The 17,133-nt window shown below is 53.2% G+C and overlaps 9 protein-coding genes across 9 annotated transcripts; 3 read left to right on the top strand and 6 right to left on the bottom strand.

The window, feature by feature from the left end:
• Nucleotides 1-225: 225 nt before the first annotated feature.
• Nucleotides 226-1,784, bottom strand: BO82DRAFT_369342 (hemolysin III family protein; the record flags this gene model as incomplete). Its single annotated transcript, XM_025637161.1, has 2 exons — nt 226-1,551; nt 1,608-1,784. The coding sequence occupies 2 exons, from the start codon at nt 1,782-1,784 to the stop codon at nt 226-228; spliced, it is 1,503 nt and encodes a 500-aa protein (XP_025486688.1).
• Nucleotides 1,785-2,276: 492 nt separating this feature from the next.
• BO82DRAFT_387295 (uncharacterized protein) lies at nt 2,277-5,422 on the top strand. The gene is made up of 4 exons (XM_025638299.1): nt 2,277-2,912; nt 2,970-3,213; nt 3,559-3,846; nt 3,909-5,422. Exons 1-4 carry the CDS (start codon nt 2,563-2,565, stop codon nt 5,349-5,351), a joined length of 2,325 nt encoding a protein of 774 aa, XP_025486687.1. The 5' UTR covers nt 2,277-2,562; the 3' UTR covers nt 5,352-5,422.
• On the bottom strand, nt 5,393-7,182 carry BO82DRAFT_359110 (uncharacterized protein). Its single transcript, XM_025636480.1, has one exon. The coding sequence runs from the start codon at nt 6,982-6,984 to the stop codon at nt 5,608-5,610; it is 1,377 nt and encodes a 458-aa protein (XP_025486686.1). The 5' UTR covers nt 6,985-7,182; the 3' UTR covers nt 5,393-5,607.
• Nucleotides 7,183-7,681: 499 nt separating this feature from the next.
• On the top strand, nt 7,682-8,954 carry sod4 (mitochondrial 37S ribosomal protein mS42). Its single transcript, XM_025630644.1, has 4 exons — nt 7,682-7,790; nt 7,848-8,028; nt 8,102-8,226; nt 8,297-8,954. The coding sequence occupies exons 1-4, from the start codon at nt 7,731-7,733 to the stop codon at nt 8,831-8,833; spliced, it is 903 nt and encodes a 300-aa protein (XP_025486685.1). The 5' UTR covers nt 7,682-7,730; the 3' UTR covers nt 8,834-8,954.
• A 120-nt stretch (nt 8,955-9,074) lies between these two features.
• On the bottom strand, nt 9,075-9,770 carry BO82DRAFT_296145 (ubiquinone-binding COQ10-like protein; the record flags this gene model as incomplete). The annotated part of the gene is made up of 1 exon (XM_025631891.1): nt 9,075-9,770. One exon carries the CDS (start codon nt 9,768-9,770, stop codon nt 9,075-9,077), a length of 696 nt encoding a protein of 231 aa, XP_025486684.1.
• Nucleotides 9,771-10,801: 1,031 nt separating this feature from the next.
• On the top strand, nt 10,802-13,514 carry BO82DRAFT_378792 (putative C6 transcription factor; the record flags this gene model as incomplete). The annotated part of the gene is made up of 7 exons (XM_025637651.1): nt 10,802-10,887; nt 10,966-11,446; nt 11,528-11,738; nt 11,804-11,835; nt 11,888-13,163; nt 13,219-13,367; nt 13,419-13,514. The coding sequence occupies 7 exons, from the start codon at nt 10,802-10,804 to the stop codon at nt 13,512-13,514; spliced, it is 2,331 nt and encodes a 776-aa protein (XP_025486683.1).
• Nucleotides 13,515-14,431: 917 nt separating this feature from the next.
• BO82DRAFT_205041 (uncharacterized protein) lies at nt 14,432-15,372 on the bottom strand. Its single transcript, XM_025630640.1, has 2 exons — nt 15,337-15,372; nt 14,432-15,284 (listed from the first exon to the last, which is right to left on the bottom strand). Exon 2 carries the CDS (start codon nt 15,071-15,073, stop codon nt 14,630-14,632), a length of 444 nt encoding a protein of 147 aa, XP_025486682.1. The 5' UTR covers nt 15,074-15,284; nt 15,337-15,372; the 3' UTR covers nt 14,432-14,629.
• On the bottom strand, nt 14,889-16,024 carry BO82DRAFT_205030 (uncharacterized protein). The gene is made up of 4 exons (XM_025630638.1): nt 15,796-16,024; nt 15,544-15,739; nt 15,337-15,492; nt 14,889-15,284 (listed from the first exon to the last, which is right to left on the bottom strand). The coding sequence occupies exons 1-4, from the start codon at nt 15,829-15,831 to the stop codon at nt 15,082-15,084; spliced, it is 591 nt and encodes a 196-aa protein (XP_025486681.1). The 5' UTR covers nt 15,832-16,024; the 3' UTR covers nt 14,889-15,081.
• Nucleotides 16,025-16,770, bottom strand: BO82DRAFT_205066 (uncharacterized protein). Its single transcript, XM_025630643.1, has 4 exons — nt 16,734-16,770; nt 16,577-16,661; nt 16,195-16,526; nt 16,025-16,145 (listed from the first exon to the last, which is right to left on the bottom strand). Exons 2-3 carry the CDS (start codon nt 16,651-16,653, stop codon nt 16,268-16,270), a joined length of 336 nt encoding a protein of 111 aa, XP_025486680.1. The 5' UTR covers nt 16,654-16,661; nt 16,734-16,770; the 3' UTR covers nt 16,025-16,145; nt 16,195-16,267.
• Nucleotides 16,771-17,133: the final 363 nt, after the last annotated feature.

The raw sequence follows: 17,133 nt of genomic DNA, 5'->3' as shown, positions 1-17,133 counted from the left end.
GCTGTCTCGGTACCTTTCCGCAATTGCCTAGTCGACAGTACAATACATCAAGTGCTGAGTTGCTCACTTTTCCATCCACGCTAATCATATATTGAAATAGTTTAAAAATAACACCAGAGTTTCAACAACCTAAGCCGGCTAGAGTTTTTGTATATCCACAACCAACTCCAATATGTACAAGAAGTCAAGAAACTAACCTGCAAGTCTATACTCCTCTATCGGCCTCTAATTCACCATGTTCGGGCACTCCCCCTGAGCCCGCTTGAACGCTCCCGCGAACAGATCCTGCATCGCGAGGTAATGGAACAGAATCCCGCCCAGCACCGCAAGGTGCCAGATGTTATGGCTGCCGCCCACATAGTCGAACAGTCCGGGCCGCCACCGCTCGGGCACCTGCGATGCATACACACACGCGCCCACGAAATACACCAGGACACTCTTCACCACCGGCGCATAGAAGTACAGGCACCAGAAGAAGCCCCGCGTGTAGGTCAGCTGCGCCAGCGGGGCGAACCCGGTCAGAGCCAGCGACACATAGAACGCCACCCGTGCCCACGCCATGTCCGCCCGGTTGAAGGTCGGGTGCCACGGCAGGATCACTCCGCCGATACCCAGAGACATCGTCAGCAGGATGTAGATCCACCGCGACACGGGCTCGCAGTAGAAGGCGGTGTACTCGGTCGTCACAATCGAGGCGGCGACCAGCATCGAGATCCCCGTGTAGTCCACGCACGCGAACCGCTCCATCAGTGTCTGGCTGGCAATGCTGTTCATCGTGTGCCACAAGGTGCTGCAGACCAGACACTTGCACGCCGCGAAAAAGAAGACGGCTGCCACCAACACATCCGTCTTGGTGCTCAGGTGAAAGTTCGGGTTCAGCGGGTAGAAGTAGAAAGCCACAGAGAGCACGATGAACAACCCGATCAGATGCGACCAGATGTTGACCAGCTCGTTGGAAAAGGTGAACATGGAGGCCAAGCACTCCACCTTCGAGTGCGTGAACCGGTATCCCTCGAGAATGTGGGGGTTCACCCGCCACGGCTGCGGGAGGTCCGCATAGCCGATCAACCGCTTCTCCTGGGCCAGCAGGATCGCCCGGTCGATGTTCTCCTTCATTGCCTCCTTGGCCCGACGCGCTCGCTCCATGCCCTCGTCGACCACCTCCCGGGCATGCACCAAGCTCGAGTCCATCGCCTTCCACGCCCCATCCAACGCGCCGTCCAGCCCGCGGTCCCACCCGGCGTGAGCACGAGACTCCAGCTCGACGAGAAAAGATTCCATGAGGCGGACACCGGCTTGAGCCTTCTGTTCTAATGTTTCCTTCGTGGCGAGAGCATCCTTGTAGCGGTCCTCCAAGGTGTCTACCAGGATCTTGGCGCGCTTCTTGCCGCTGCCCATGAGCTCTCCGGAAGCGTGAGAGCACGAGTCCCGCACAGCCTCCAGGGTGGCGTAGCCGCGACGAAGGCTGGCATCGATCTGGTCCATGTGAGATTTGCCATATTGCTCGATCCACAGCATTCGTCGCTCCAGCTCCGTCAGGAAAAGTTCGACCTAGACCCCGTCAGATATAATCCCGTGCATCAGAAGGGGATTCGGCGAGTGCATACTCTCAGAAACACCGCATCTGCGTCGTAATCTAAAGACAGCTTCCGAGCCGTGTGGAACGAGTGGCGCCGCCGACGGTCGCGGAGTAAGCTGGTCTCCTCAGAGGGGGTTGTTGTGTAGGCGGATGTGTTTGCCTCGGGATACGACTCGATGGTCATCGATTGCGCAGAGCAGGCCATAGTGGTCCGTATACCGTTTCGACCGTCAATTGAACCCGTAGCTAGTTGAGAAGATCGAATCGCATATCCTGGAACAGAGAGAAAAACAAGGGGAAAAGTTAGTGGGGGAAAAGACCAAGGTTGGGGGTGGAGATCGGGACGATCGGGAATCGGCGGAACGACCGAAGCAGAACATACAGCTGCAAGTTGGACAAACTAGAGAAATTCGGGGGAGGGGCTGCAAGGGACAAGCGCCTAGGTGAGTCGAGTGGAGAGGAAGAAAAGGGAAAGAGAACCGTAATGATAATGACCCTAAAAGAAAAGGAGAGACACCTCTTAGGAGGAGAGGGAATTGGGTATTAGGGGAACGATCAGAGGAGAGAAAGAGAAGAGGAGAGGAGAGGAGGAGAAGGGGAGGAAGAAGAAGAAAGTACGGAGTAGAAGAGGGGAACCGAACAATATTAATCCCATCAATAATCGCTCTTTTTCCCCTCCCCGCCAACCCTTCAATTACTACTACTGAGTACTCGTACTTGGCAAATGTCCACTTTTTCCTGAGTAAGGCTGAACTGCTAAGAACTACTCCGTATCCCTGTCCATCCAAGGATTGGTTCTTCTATTCGCCGCCTTCCTGCTGTCAGTCTTCACTTCAGCCCATCAGCGCCCGGCTTGCCTCCACGTTGGGTCATTCTTATCGCTCTCGCCACCAGCCACCCTTCAACGAACCACCCACCGTACTTCGCTTTTTGCAGTGGCAGCCAGCTGTTCCTTTCACCTGACGCACAGCAATTCCCTCACCATGGCTATTCGGGACATTGTCGTCAACCCGTCCCTGCTGCCGGTGCTCAATTTGAGCGCCGAAACCCGCGAGCAATGCATGCAATTGCTTGCCGTGCTCGACCCCTCGGCTGACTCCTACTCTGACTCCGAAGAACGCGCCCTAGCTGCGTCCAAGGAACAGAAGCAGCTGTTCGCTCTTCTGGCCCGTCTGCGCGGGCTCAACCGCGATGCTATTCTACGCGTCCGAGACACGAAGCAGGCGACCGCAGAGGCCCGCCAGGAAATCGACCGCTTACACCTGCAACTTCAGAATCTCTACTACGAACAACGGCACCTGACGGGGGAAATAGCTGCGTGCGAGTCTTATGAGTATGTATTGGCGTAGCCACCAAAAGAACTGACCGGATGTTGACCTCACTGTCGCAGTCACAAGTACCTTGCCCTTCCCCTGATCCCGCTCGAAGAATTCCTGGCGTTGCACCCCGAGCATCGTGAATCGGACGAACACGATCTCATGATCGCTCGTATCAACCACGAACATGTCGAACGGGAGAAGCTGGAGCAGGCGCGGCAAGAGCTTCTGAAGCGGAAACAGGCTTTAATTGCGGAAAACAACAAACGCAAGGAGGATTTGGCCAGTCTGGACCAGGACTTGGAGCACTTTATAGACGTAAGTCTTTGTCCTGGTAAGTTTCGGGCGATGTTGCTAACCCCTGGCAGGCCGCCAAGCCCATCCAGAAGATCTTCGAAAAGGAGTATTAGTGGTGGGATTATTGTCTTGTAACTTCTTGCATGGATTGGCGCATTGGATAGATACCCAATATGATTTGATTTGAATTAAACAAGATTCCCTAGTAGTGGTGGGCGTGTTACCCCGTAGTCATTGTGACCGGCCGCCAACTGGTGGCCCCCCCCCCCCTCTCCGCCTTCCGCCCGCCTCTCCGCAACTCCAGCTTGCATCAACTCCAACAACTCCAACTCCCCTCCCACTCTTCCCCATCTGGTCCTGTACCAGGTTACATCGCCCTCCTCAAAGCATGTCCTGGTCATGATCGCCAAGAATGAAGACCTGTCATCATCACAGATCGTCGATACCCACCCCGATTATACCATGAATGTCAGCACCCCCTCGCCGCGTCCGCCGCCTCCGGAGAAGCCAGAGGCTATCCGGACGCGATTCAAGGTCATTGCAGCCTTCTGGGCTGTAATCATTTTCCTGGGATTCCCGATCTGGTGGAAGACCACATCGATCTATCGAGCTTCCTTGCCTATCCCGGAAATGATTGATTGGGCCGATGGGAAGGTATGTAATGTTTGGCCGTTAAAGATGCGTAATCTGGCTGACTGGTGTCTCTTCAAATCTAGACCTGTCGTCCTGTTTTCCCACTTGAAATTCGAGTCGAGACACCTCACCTACCTGACGCAGAGGCCCAGCACTTGCTCCGGACGACACAACATACCCTCGACGACTTGAATGAATTCTCCGCACATCATCTGCGGCTGAAGCTATCGAACGATAATACTGACGAGCAGCTGGATGAACCGGCAGACACGGCCTTGACAGTGCGCCTCTTACCACAAGACGATCTAATCAACCCCAAGTCCGAACTCCAGCACGATACCACCCAGCTCGACGTCTTTTACTCGCCAAGCCAAATACCGCCCCTGTCATCATCCAACCCACCGTTGTCCGCTTACATCGCGGGTGAACTTCAGCAGCTGTTCACGGAAGAGAAGGCCATTATCGCGCAAATCCTGTCGAACAGCCATGCAGCAAGTGCGACAGCCGCCAGTCAGCCGCCCTCGGCTATGCTTTCCTCTGTTTCCCCTCAGCTCGCGGACAGCATTGCCAAGCGCCTCCGACGCTCGATGAAATACGCCGATACCTATCACCTCGCCTTTTCCTTATTCACTCCCGGCACAGAGCCCTCTTCGTGGGACATTCAGGCCGCTGTCCACGACTATATCACCCCACTGCTGCAGGCCTTCTCTCCCATCAGCAACTTTACTGTTGACACTCAAGTTCAGTTATACGCGACGTTTGCACCCACGGCTCCGGCGCCCGAATACGACGAAGGCCACGCGGCTTGGACCCTGAAGCCCGAAGACCTCAGCGCGTTCATCAACGCGGCCGAATGGCCTCTCAGCCCCAGCATTGGCCCGGGCCCAACCATCAACTTTATTCTCTATGTGCCTGATGCAGCGCAATCCCCCTTGGTGGTCAAGGACAGTCTGGCTACGAGCTGGGTCGTACCTCAATGGGGCGGCGTTGTTCTTCTCAACCCCTCCAACGGCACCCAGCTTCAGCATTTATCGCGTGATTCGCTTCAGGCCCCTTTCCTAACGTTTTCCCACCAGCTCCTCACCCTTCTCGGTGCACCTTCCACCCCGGCTGCGCTGCCTTTCCGACTACAGACACTCACCCGCATTCGGGCCGCCAGTCTGCTCCTCTCTGCATCCTCTACCATGGGCTCCCTCGCCCGCCTCACCGAGTCACTTCCCTCCATCCCCATCCCTGCTACCGTCGCTGCTTCCGTGGCGACGACCCTCTCGCATCTGACCTCGGCCTGTGAGCATCTCCGACGGGGGCGGTTCCAGGCCGCGCTGGCGGATGCTCGGATCGCCGAGACGGAAGCGGAGCGCAGCTTCTTCGAGAAGAGCATGGTGGGACAGATGTACTTCCCGGATGAGCACAAGGTGGCCGTGTATCTGCCCCTGTTGGGCCCCATTGGCGTTCCCCTCATTGTCGGCTTGCTAAAGGAGGTCAAGAAGGCTATCGCCTTGCGGAAGGCCAGGAAGGCTAACTGAATAACTCGAATTTGTACAGTATATAGTTTTATTCATTCATGTTTTTTTCTTTCTTTTTGAGCAAAGCATACCAACATAGAAGCAATGCCTCGCTAAAACATATAACCAGAATTATTACGATTAAGCCATGCAACAACCTGTTCAAAGATAGGCCAGGGCCAAAAATCAAAGAAGAACAACGCTATACTCAAAACACCACCACAGAATCAACAGTATACATACATACACTCACTCAAACATACAACCATGAAATCATCTACCTCCGCTGCGACCCCAACCTCGAATTCCCTCTACTCAGCCCACCACCCGATCCACCCTCCGGGTCTTCCGAAAACGCCTCCATCGCCCTGGGATTCGTCGGGTACGCGTCCGGCTTCAGGACCCCCGTGGTCGCAAACACGCCCGGCGGCGTATACACCCGAATACTCTCCGTCCTGGGCAACGCCGGGATCACCGGCGCCGAGCTGTAGGTCACCACGCCGCCCTTCCCCTCCTGCTGCTGCGGCTGCTTCACCACGAGGTTTCCGTTGATGTTGAGCGGCAACGGCGGGACGGGCACGGGAATTCGACCACCGCTGCCTCCTCCGCCTTTCTCGGGAACCAGCGCCATCTCGCCACCCGCAACCCCCCTAACGGTTGTGCCCTCCCGCTGGTACACGGGATTGTGGGGGTTGAACAAACTCCGGACCCTGCCGCCGGTCTTCTGGATCATCGAGCGGGACCGCGACCGGGACCGCGACCGGGAGCCGCTGGTGGTGGTGGCCTTCGAGGCCCGCGATTGCGTCCGCCGGAGGAGGAAGTCGGTGCGGTAGGCGGTTTCCTCTGAGAGCATGGGCGAGGAGATCCCAATGAGGGTGCCCTTGGAGGAGCGGTGGGTGAACTGGGCGATCTTGGCGGACGGGGGCAGGTTCTTGCGGCGGTGGTGGCGGTACAGCAGCAGGGAGAGGAGGGTGGCGCTTACGCCGAGGAGGGCGCCGGGGAAGAAGCCGGCCAGAACGGCGGCTGTTGGGTACTGCGGGCATTTACTCAGATGTGTTGCTGTTGCGCTGGTGGCGTTGGTGGTGGTATTGGTGTTGTCTGCGGCGGAGGATTTGGAGACGCGAGGGTCTGTGGCGGAGATGGCGGTTGCGAGGGAGGAAGAGGAGGAGGTAGTGGCGGTAATTGAGGAGGTGGATGCGGTGCTGGAGCTGGATGCGGTTGCCGTCGATGCGGTCGATGTGTCCATGCTGCACAGAGAGTCCCCCGTGCAGGTATAGCCGAAGGGACAGCATTTCGAGCCGCATTTGGCCAGGCTATCGTTGAGACGGGTGGTGTGGACGCTGTTCTTAGGGTGGGCGGTCGCGTTTTGGAGCTGCACGTCGCAGGTGATGGGTTCGATGTAGTCGCAGCTCTGCCCGGCTGGGCAGCAGATGGCGGAGCTGGCGTCGTCGAGACTGATGCACGTGGAGCTGCTGGGGCAGCAGAAGGTGCTCGGAAGGCCGCTGCTCGAGCAGTGTGTGTAGTCGCTGGGACAGGTGTCGCTGCTTCGTGGGAGCAGGATGCCAACGGCCTGCGTTGGCGATATCGTTGAAGCGAGCACCCCGAATAATAGTAGTAGTTTGGACGAGTTGCCCTTGTGCGTGATCATCGTCATGGTTGGCACGAGAGAGGACCTGGTAGAACTTCTTGCAATAGGTTGAAATCAGGGAAGAGAAAAGAAAGGAGGGTACGAGGATTATTGCTGGTATATCGGCTGGACAATGGCCGGATGGAGAGGCAAAGAGTGTCGTGCTTCAATGAAAGAGAGTGTCTAAGACAATGGGTTTGAGAATGGAAGAAACGACGAGACGAGCCAGTACCAGACAAAAAGCGCTTCAGAGTGTCTTGCAGAAGAAGCAAGTCCTGAAGAAGATCTTCCTCCCGCTGCTCGCAACATGCTGCCCAATGTTTTTCTGCACGCATCATACTATCAGGATCCAAGGATCTAGGACGGTAGGTAGCAGGCGCTGAGTCCCAGAATAGCGACGAAGAATGGGGCTTATGGCCGACGGGCTAATGATGAAGAGATGTCTAGGCGCCAGTACGGGGCCTTTGGGCTCGAACTGGATGGGAAGGCTGATTGACTGTTGCAGATTACCAGATAGTCCGGCGCGTAGGTAGTAGTAGTGTGTAAGGTAGTACTTTCTATTTGAATGTTGTTGTTTCAAGCTGGGCGGTTTGATGCAGAAGTAAATCGCGGTCTGCTGATTGGCCAATGTTGGCGCCTGCTTACATCATTTACGCTAATCCCAATAAGGGAATCTCTCAATCTGGAGCGGAGGAAATTCTGCGGTTTGGACTCAATTGCTGCTTGTCAAGCACGACCTCCCTGACCATATACCTCCACCCCCCCAGATCATCATGCTGAACCGACTCCTCCGGCCGCAGTCTGCGCTGCGTGCAGCCTCCTCCCTCACTGCGGTGAGCTCTTTTCTGTCTTTTTGGCTGATTGGGCGCCTCAACTAACAGTGCGGACAGAAGCCCGTCTCCGCGCTCCCACGCATCCAGAGCCGTGCAATCCACCGTGTGCCTCAACTCGCCTATGAGAACAACTACAAGTCCAACGGTATCGCGGAATTCATGTCACCAGAGGCGTTCGACTTTTCCTGGACGCAATACCAAGCCCTTCTTGTCGATAAGCTGAACCTGTTGACGCAGGGTGAGTGCCAGCTCCGCGGACCTTGCTCGGCCTATGAAACACGCTCGGACTCTAATGATATCTGGATCAATAGACACCATCGATGCCGACGCGAAGCCCGGAGAACTGCTGGTCAAGTACTCCCGGCGTCCGGAAATGGCCTCCGTCTTCAACTACGCCTCAATGGCTCACAACAACCACTTTTTCTTCAACTGCCTGGTACGACTCAGATCCTGAGCGAATCCGTCCTTAGACCGCAAGCACAAAGCCTAATCGCAGAAATAAACAGTCCCCACGCAAAACCGAGATGCCCGACAAGCTCGAGAAAGTTATCACAGAAACGTGCTCGTCGGTCGAGTCACTGAAGCTCGATTTCCTGGCCACGGCCAACGCGATGTTCGGTCCCGGTTTCGTCTGGCTGGCCAAGAACCTGGAGCGCGAGGGCATGCTGCACGTTTTCTGCACGTACAACGCCGGCTCCCCTTACCCGGCCGCCCACTCGCGCCGCCAAGCAGTCGACATGGCCACCCACACGCCCGATGACCCGCTGGGCAACCAGTACGCCGGCGCGATGGGCGCCCACGCGCCCAACCAGAAGATCATGGCTCCTGGAGCCATCGATATACAGCCCATCTTGTGTGTCAACACCTGGGAGCACGTGTGGATGATGGACTACGGTATTGCCGGCAAGGAGGAGTACCTGGAGCGGTGGTGGGATCGGATCAACTGGGAGGTGGTGGCGGACAACTACGACAAGATCAGCGTCAACCGGGGGGTGCGCAACACTAACACCGCCTGGTCGCGCAGTCTGGGCATGATGTCGTAGTTTCTTCTTTTCCCCTCCATCCGGATGATGGTCTGATAAATTGTATTATACACATGGGTTCTCTTTTTTATTTTTCTTCCCTGGCATTTATGGTCTAATCAAGTACAAGCATTTTCCCTTGGAATATAGACAAAAAGAGAGTCTCCCTTGATTATACCTTATTGTATCTTGCCAACAAAAGAGCATGAACATCTTCTATCATATGTGTCCACCCGTCACGATATCCTGATATCAACCAGTATCACCGCCCAACTACCTCCCCCATCCTCTTCTCAAACGCCTCGATCATGACCCCAGCCATCTGGCCCTCAACCGCACTCATCATGGTCGCATGCCACTGATTCTTGAACTCGAACCCAATCTCCAAATGCACCCGGGTCATGCTCTTCCCCCCACCCATCTCCGCAGTGACATCCGCCAGTTCCCACTTGGTACTCAAATACTCGAAGATGCCTTCCTCCGCCCCGGGGAACCCAAACCCACCTCCACTGGGACTCACATCCTGCCCATCCTTCTTCGCCACGCCAAAGCGCGCCCCACTCTGTGCCGTGACCGTCAGCCGCTGGGGGTCGCAATCCACCTTCGAGGTGAAGGTCTCGCTGAGCGGGCCGTAGCCCACCGTCAGGAAGGCGCGCGTCGGGTACCGTGTCGCCGGGTCGCGGTGGGTCACGGTGCTAGCGGTGAGGAAGGGAAGGAAAGAGGAGTAGGATTGGACGTCGGAGATGACTTCGAAGAGAGGAGCGGGGGAGTAGGGGAGTGCGCGGGTGGCGGTTAGGCGGCGGGTGCGGGAGGAGGAATCGTTGTCGGAGCCATTGGAGCCGCTCCCCGGGAGAAAGGAGGAAAGAAAGGTTCGACGTTGTTGTTGGTTTGTGGGTTTTGGGGATCGGGGCTGGGTTGTGAGGGTGATGGTGGTGCAGCTGCTGGGTTGTGTAGTCATCGTCGTCGTCGTCGTCGTACGGAGAGAATGTGTGGGCAGTGTTGATAGTAGTTGTTGAGTGCCCCGGGACAGTAGCTGGCGAGGGGTGGGCTTGAGGTGCCGCGTGGCGGTAGGGAGTGATATGCGCATCTTGTTGTTCTGAGGGTTGGTGGAATTGATTGATTATGGGCTGTGGCGCGATGGACAAGAAAGTTAAGGATGGATCGCGCCTCGGTGCTTTTTTTGGGGGGTGCTGTACAATTTGCCCGTTTGGTCCGCTTCCGAGGCGGATTTTGTTCCGCGGTGTATAGTTGGTACTGCAGTATATAGTAAATCAGATACTGTATACAGTACATATACATGAATTGTGCTTGATCAGACTCACTTTCATTTCCTCTGTCTCTTTTCATGCTAGACGGGCTAAATATCTGTTTCACCATTGTTGATCTCGCCCAACTCTTATATGGTAGCGTCATTTGACATGCAATGTATATTTTGCTCTGACTTCTGCTCAATGTCTATTGTGGTAATTTATTAACAGTGTCTCCGTATCTTTCCAAGGAGATTCAAGTAAGAATAGTATTTACCTAGTTATCTACAGGCTTCAAGCCCTTAGTGAGGATCATTACCACTATCTCAAGAACAATATTTATCAAGAGACCTTTTATTCAAAGTGTGGTAGTAGCCTGCAGGCAGAATTAATAAGAGAGGTTCTCTCAACCCTTGACTTTCTCAAGTATACCACGTATAAAGCTACAACGGAGGTATTTACCGTAGCGATCAGTCAAACTATTTCACCGAAGCTTTGGTGGCGTAGGCAAATAATGTATAGAACGAGTATACGAGTACAAAGTATGTCGGACTTTGCGGAGATAAACCGCGGACTGGTTATCGACGGTGATAGCGCAAGCCACCCACTTCGCCTTCACAAGCTCACCTCATCATCATCCTACCGGAAGATGTGTACATGTCGCACAGAACGCCTTATTTCAAAGAACATACTTTTCTTAGAACTCTTATAAGCACTGCCTGCAAAAGCACCCTCTTTCAAAATGACAGATCCACATGACGCTCTCCCCGTCCGAGAAATCAAACGCACCCGCGTTCAACTATCCTGTACAGCATGTAGAGCACGCAAGCAAGTGCCCCAACGAAAGCTTCCACATCTGTTCTTGAGACTCCGTAAGCTCATGAGAGGTTGCTAATACCACCACAGATTAAAATGCTGCCGCGTCCACCCCTGCACCAACTGCAGGAAGCGCGGCGAGGCCAGCTCCTGCACCTTTGTCGGCCGCGGACCGCGAGGCAAGACCTCGCAAGGGCGCGCGAGTCCCACACATGTCCAAGATCGGTTGCAACACCTGGAGAACCTGATCTTATCATTAACGCAGCAGAAGATGATGGAGCAGCCCACAGAGCCAAATGACGATGGCGCGGGAGCCGGCCGAGGAGAAGTGAACTTTGCTGGTCTGGAATCGACTAACGCAGGAGATGCACCCTTTGCCAACACGGCCCAAACTCACAGTGGACATACTGGGACTGATGAGAGTCAGCGCATATCACCGTTGGGACTGGCGTCCAGGCCCCACCCTCTAACACCGGAGGAATCGCCGTCTGACCCTCCGGGGAAGCTTGTGGCCCAAGAAGCTGGAACGAGATACGTTGATGGGGCTCACTGGAGAGCTGTACTGGAGGAGGTATGTTATCTGTTTTTTCTACCGATAGTCTATTGTCTTTTCTCTGCCCTTTTAAGAAAGACGCAGCTAATTGTTGGGTAGATCAGCGAAGTGAGGGAGTACTTGCGCGAGCAAGATGTGCACTCAGACGATGAGCTTGCTCAGCACGATACAAAGAGCGTGACTGCGCCAACCTTGCTGTTAGGACTGCACAAGCCCCTCAGAAAGGAGGAGCTGTTGGCAAAAATACCGCCGCGGCCGGTGACTGATCGCCTGGTGGCGCAGTGGCTCAATAGCAAAGAGCCTGTGATCAGTGGGTTCTTTGTTCTTTTACTATATCCAGAGTAATGAGGAGCCATGCTGATACTTGGTTCGCAGACATCACGCATATTCCAACATTTCAAAAAGAGGTAATTACCCGGGATGCAAGTTTGTGCTTACTATCGCAACTGACAGCAGCAGTACAATAAGTTTTGGGACAGCCCGCATGAAGTCTCCTTGCCTTGGCTAGCTCTATTATCTGCCTGCATCGCAATGGCGCTTGCCTTCAATCAGCGAAGCGGAAACCCGACGCCGCTATCACTCCAGGACCCCGCTGAGGCTCAAAATTCGTTCCGCAAGCTCACGGCACAATGTCTTGTTCAGTCGAACTATACCGCGCCTGCAAGGTACAAAGTCGAAGCGCTGTTTCTCTACACTATGAGCGAGTTTCTCCGGAGTGACGACGCACAAGTCGGGGTTTCCTTTCTCCTCGGTATCACAATCCGCCTGGCCATCCGAGCAGGCTACCATCGAGATCCCAAGCATTTTCCCGACATGTCGGCATTTGACGGCGAGATGCGTCGACGCGTCTGGACCACTCTGCGACAACTGGACACTTTGATTAGTTTCCAGGTTGGCGTCCCCAGAACAATCCAAGACTGGCAACATGACGTGGAATTACCCCGCAACATATCCGACGAGGACTTCGATGAAAGCACCGAGGAACTACCCCCTTCCTGCCCTGACGAAATATTCACGTTGATGTCCTACACCCGAGCCAAGGCACGCATCATGACTATATTCGGCCAAATCTCAGATCTGGCATATTCGCGCGAGCCCGTTACCTACGAGGTGACCCAGGCTCTCGACCGTCAACTTGACGAAGCGCACGATCAGGTGCCTTCCACTTTCAAGATGCGTCCTGTCAATCAATGCCTTGCGGATCCCTCCGAAGTCATCTTCCGGCGATACACTGTGGAGCTACTGTACTTGAAGGCGCGATGTGTGTTGCACCGAAGGTATCTGGGCGAAGACCACAACAACCTTCGCTATGCCTATTCGCGGTGGGTGTGCATGAGCTCCTCGAAGGACATTCTTCGCCACCAAGCAGATATTCACCATGAGACACAGCCAGGGGGGCTGTTATACCGGGATAGACTGTTCCCCAACGCGCTGCAATATGCAGACTATCTGCTTGCAGCCATGATCATCTGTTTGGAATTATCACATCAGCGCACGGGGACGCCCCCGCTCGGTGGAGGTTCGAATGATGATCTCGCAATGGTGGTCCGGGGTCAGGAGGAGCTGTTGTCGGCATTGGAGATGTCGCATAAGATATTCGATAAGATGCGTCGAAGGTCAGCAGATGCGCAGCTGGGGTATGCCGCAATGACAATCATGCTTCGTTGGGTGAAGCAGCAGCATTCGGGGCAGGAGGATCTGCAGCAGCAGCAGCAGCAGCAGCCAAGCAGCCCAGGTGAGTACGCCAGGAGTTCCTGAACTCTGGCAATTGCTCTGACAGAATAATATAGCTTATCCTCCGGCATATGGAAGCTGGCAATTGGAGGGTGCAAACTCGCTAGATGCGCTGGACTTCCAGCCGATGGACGGCGTAACTCCGGACTATGCTTCCCTGGACGTCATCGGGGATATGCTGGACACGCCTACGAACATGGATTGGGTGAGTTCATTCTTTTGGAGAGTGATCGGTCTATGGTACTAATTGACGTAGCGCCTGTGGGATCTACAGATCCAGGGCGTTGAGATACCGAATCCAGGTAATACATGGACCCAACCGGAGTTCAACGGTATGCTTCAAGATAATTAGCCAGCTACATACCACTGCCAAGGTGTAGCTATAAGCCTGATTTTGACCCCTCGGATAACTTGAGACGTAACTTTTGTTGTGAGAAGACAGCTACAACTCAACAATGCATGACTCAATTTACTAAAGCCCGAAGGACAACCAGTCCATCGAACTGTCAACGACAGCTCTATGACTCGGCTCTGATATCCTTGTAATCCAATGAAATCGAACTAGACATGACTTCGGCGCAAGATCGTGTGCCGGCGCAGAGGCAGATTCCAACATCCTCTAGTACGTGGTGAGACATTCAGTCCCTGAGCTTCCTCATGTGCTGCCGCTCGATCTATTGGGCCAGTGAGCCCGGCAACAAAAGTTGTCCTCACTGAATACGAGACCAATCCAGCGCTCTGAAACATCCTACACTTTCACAGAGGACGATTGCACTACGAATGCACACTGCTATTTCTGAATGACAAACAAGTTGTCTCGAAAAGCTCGCACTGTTTCGCCCGATCCTGCTACAGTGCTTTTCGGCGGCAATCGTTTGCTACCTTGTTCGTAATCTCTATGGCGACTCTCTACCCTGTAGGATTCATTGTTTTCCCAGATTATTGACTTTTTCTCAATAACCAGCTGATGAAAGAGAATAAGGTTTGACACCATATCCAGCTCACGGGAACTGGGACTTCCATTGTTGGGCTTGTGCCGGCATAAATGGCCCGTGCCTCCCGTGCATGGGGTAAACATGTATGGCTGCTAAAACGCAATAGATGTACAAAGATGGCAGAAACAGCACCGAATTACATTGTGCGTCTAATTCTAGGAACAAATGGCCTTTTGACAAATTCTAACTAACAATCGAACCAGGAAGCGAGTCAAAAGTTAAACTCGACGCAGACAGGTTTCAAACCTACGGAAACGACGACCGCGATGGAGTTCTTCGAATAGCATGGTTTTGGATTGAATGCGGACATGGATCGAATGCCTGGGCTACTCGGTAGGCTGCTCTGACTCCATGCTTCTGAAAGCATTGTCTAATATGATGCGATGCAATGCTCAATCTCAAAGATCAGCGATCTGGACCGACTCAACATCGTTCATGTTGCTGGCACAAAAGGCAAAGGGACCACCTGCGCTTATATCGATTCGATCCTCCAGCAATACCGCAAGTCGTATAAAACCGCTGCAACGGTATTGTCGTAGCCGCTGATCCCAGGGCTGATTTTGAGGATTTTATACTTTTTTTTCTGAAAGAGATGATGGTAGTTTTTCAGTGACTTCTGGCGTCTCTGAATAAAGGCACCTGCTTGGTTCACCGCCAAAGGAAGGTATCCCAAGCCTTTTGTGATAGCCCCGGCTTGCTCCAGGTTATCCCGCATAGCATTACTGATTGCAGCCTTTTCAAGCAGCAACTCAACAGTAGTATGTTTTTTAAAAGGCTCCAGAGTCTGCCCTGCGGGGGCGAGCACACCGATAGCAATTGGATCGCGACTCATGATAATAATATGGCCCCTAGGACAGACAGAAAAATATTTCAAAAGTGGGACTAAGTGTAGACCATCGGCGCCATCAAATATCATTAGCCAATTTAAGTGCCTGGTCTTGCGAACCACTGTCTTAAAACCTCTATTTTGTTGGGAGCGTTGCCCAAGTTCAGGAGATCATAAATACAATGGAAATCAGCCATCAACGTAGTGGTTGAGCTGGCGTTGAAGTAGACCACGCCATCATAATATCTAAACCGATTGCGGAGCGCATATTGCAAAGCGCTATGTATTTTACCAGACCCACCTGTCTCCATCAGCAATGTAAAACCGTAAAACTGTCAATGGAGCAGTATTACCGAGTCCTGTTAGAGCGTACACTAGCGGCCGGACCGAGCTAGATTGACTGAAGTATCTTTCCATCAAATGCAGGAGTTGCTGTCTTCCACAAAATAAGGTAAATCTGTCAAATGGTACGTCGAATATAAACCCTGTGTTCAGATCAGGCCTTGGTCCTGTTAAACCGGTCACTGAGATGAGACGTTTAACAAAGACACGGGACTCACCCTCTTCTTGCAAACAGCTAGGAGGCCCGGCAAGGATCCTTGCAATATCTTGTTTGAATTTGAGGAGGCGCGCTAACACTGGCGTGTAATTGCGGTCCTCCACAGACGAGAATCGTGCGATACTTCGATGATCTGCGAATTGTCCGATTGGAATCTCATTTGGGATATTGAGAATCGCCGAGCGCTGCTTAACGACCTAGATGAAACCGGTCAGCCCTCGACGTGTGAGCCTTCATGGCGATTTACACATACAAGGCGTTTGAAGATCTTGAAACTCGTCATCTCCATCTCGAAGAAAGATATTATCTGTAGCTTCCCAGCCTTCTCCACGAAGTCTTCTGTGATTTCAAACAAGACTTTGGATCTTTTCTGAGTGAGCCTAGCAAGCCGCGAGCCGGTCGAAAAGGGGAACAAGCTTGGATGATATTCGATATAACTTTACCAGCATTGGCAACAGCACTTCCATTATGAGGGGTTGCTACGTTATTAGTATGTCTTTCAGAACTCGCAAGGGTCATTCTAGTGTATACACCTAAAAAGATCACTCCGTAGGCTGCATCTTGTACTCGTGACTGCTCTTCCGGGCACCGAATGAGAAGGGCCTATAGCAAATTAGAAGCTTCATTGCCTAAGGAGTCAGTAAGACGTCACCTTTTTGACAACGACGCCACCAAGACTGTGGCAGATAAAGATCAGAGGCCTCTGGATTTCCTACTTGGATTAACTAGCTATAGGATTGTAAGAGTGTTGTACCTATCTTATCCGTCTTCTTCAAATCGACTAGCTCAGATAGAAGTTTTATTGAGATGTTCCTCCGATCCTGATGTCCGGTGAAGTTGTTGAACCGGACGTTATAGCTGTATGTTATGATGCGAACAGTCGGTAACTCCTGGGGCAAGAGATCACGCAACCACATCACGCCGCTCTGTTTGTGAGTCCAGGTCTTCAATGCATTTCCATTGTGCCCATGAACCGCGACGAGACTACAATCATATCAGTAACAGCGTGCAGGCGGTATATACCGCATTCTTACTCATATGTAATGTCACCAGGGCAGAAGGCTGGTACAGCACTGTAAGTCCGTAAGTAGTACTGGGGTCCATGTTGCATTATCCTGGCTAAGGGTCAGAGTAAGTCACTGCGGACAGCAAAGGGTATCAACCCCGTGCCTAGCGGAGAGGGGGAGGTACTATTTAATACACCCCGGTGGCTGCCCCCCCCCCCCCCGTCTCAGACAAGCTTGACATGGTTCAAACTTAGTTAGGATCACCGCACAAACAGAACAGGTTAATCAAATCATGTCTTCCAAGACGGATAGAGTCAACCTTCTGGCTGGGCTGCTCGAGTGAGGAGAAGGAGGAGGTGGTGATTAGCAGTTTATAGACCATCAGAAATGGGAAGGATATCCTCGCTAGACCCCAGCTCTGATCACTCAGGGAGGCTCAGGGGTGATAAAACATTAGCTGGAGAGGCCCTGATCGAGGTGGTGCTAGGTAGGATGGCTTCGTCTTTCATGTTGCTGCATCGACCTGAATCTGTATTCTTTAATAGTGATCGATCTTTCAACAGCCACTGTGGATGTGTGTGTTA

Source organism: Aspergillus uvarum (genome assembly GCF_003184745.1).
Source record: "Aspergillus uvarum CBS 121591 unplaced genomic scaffold BO82scaffold_84, whole genome shotgun sequence".
NCBI lineage: Eukaryota > Fungi > Ascomycota > Eurotiomycetes > Eurotiales > Aspergillaceae > Aspergillus > Aspergillus uvarum.
The sequence above is the reverse complement of the archived record's forward strand: the minus strand, read 5'-3'. Positions and strand labels throughout refer to the sequence as shown.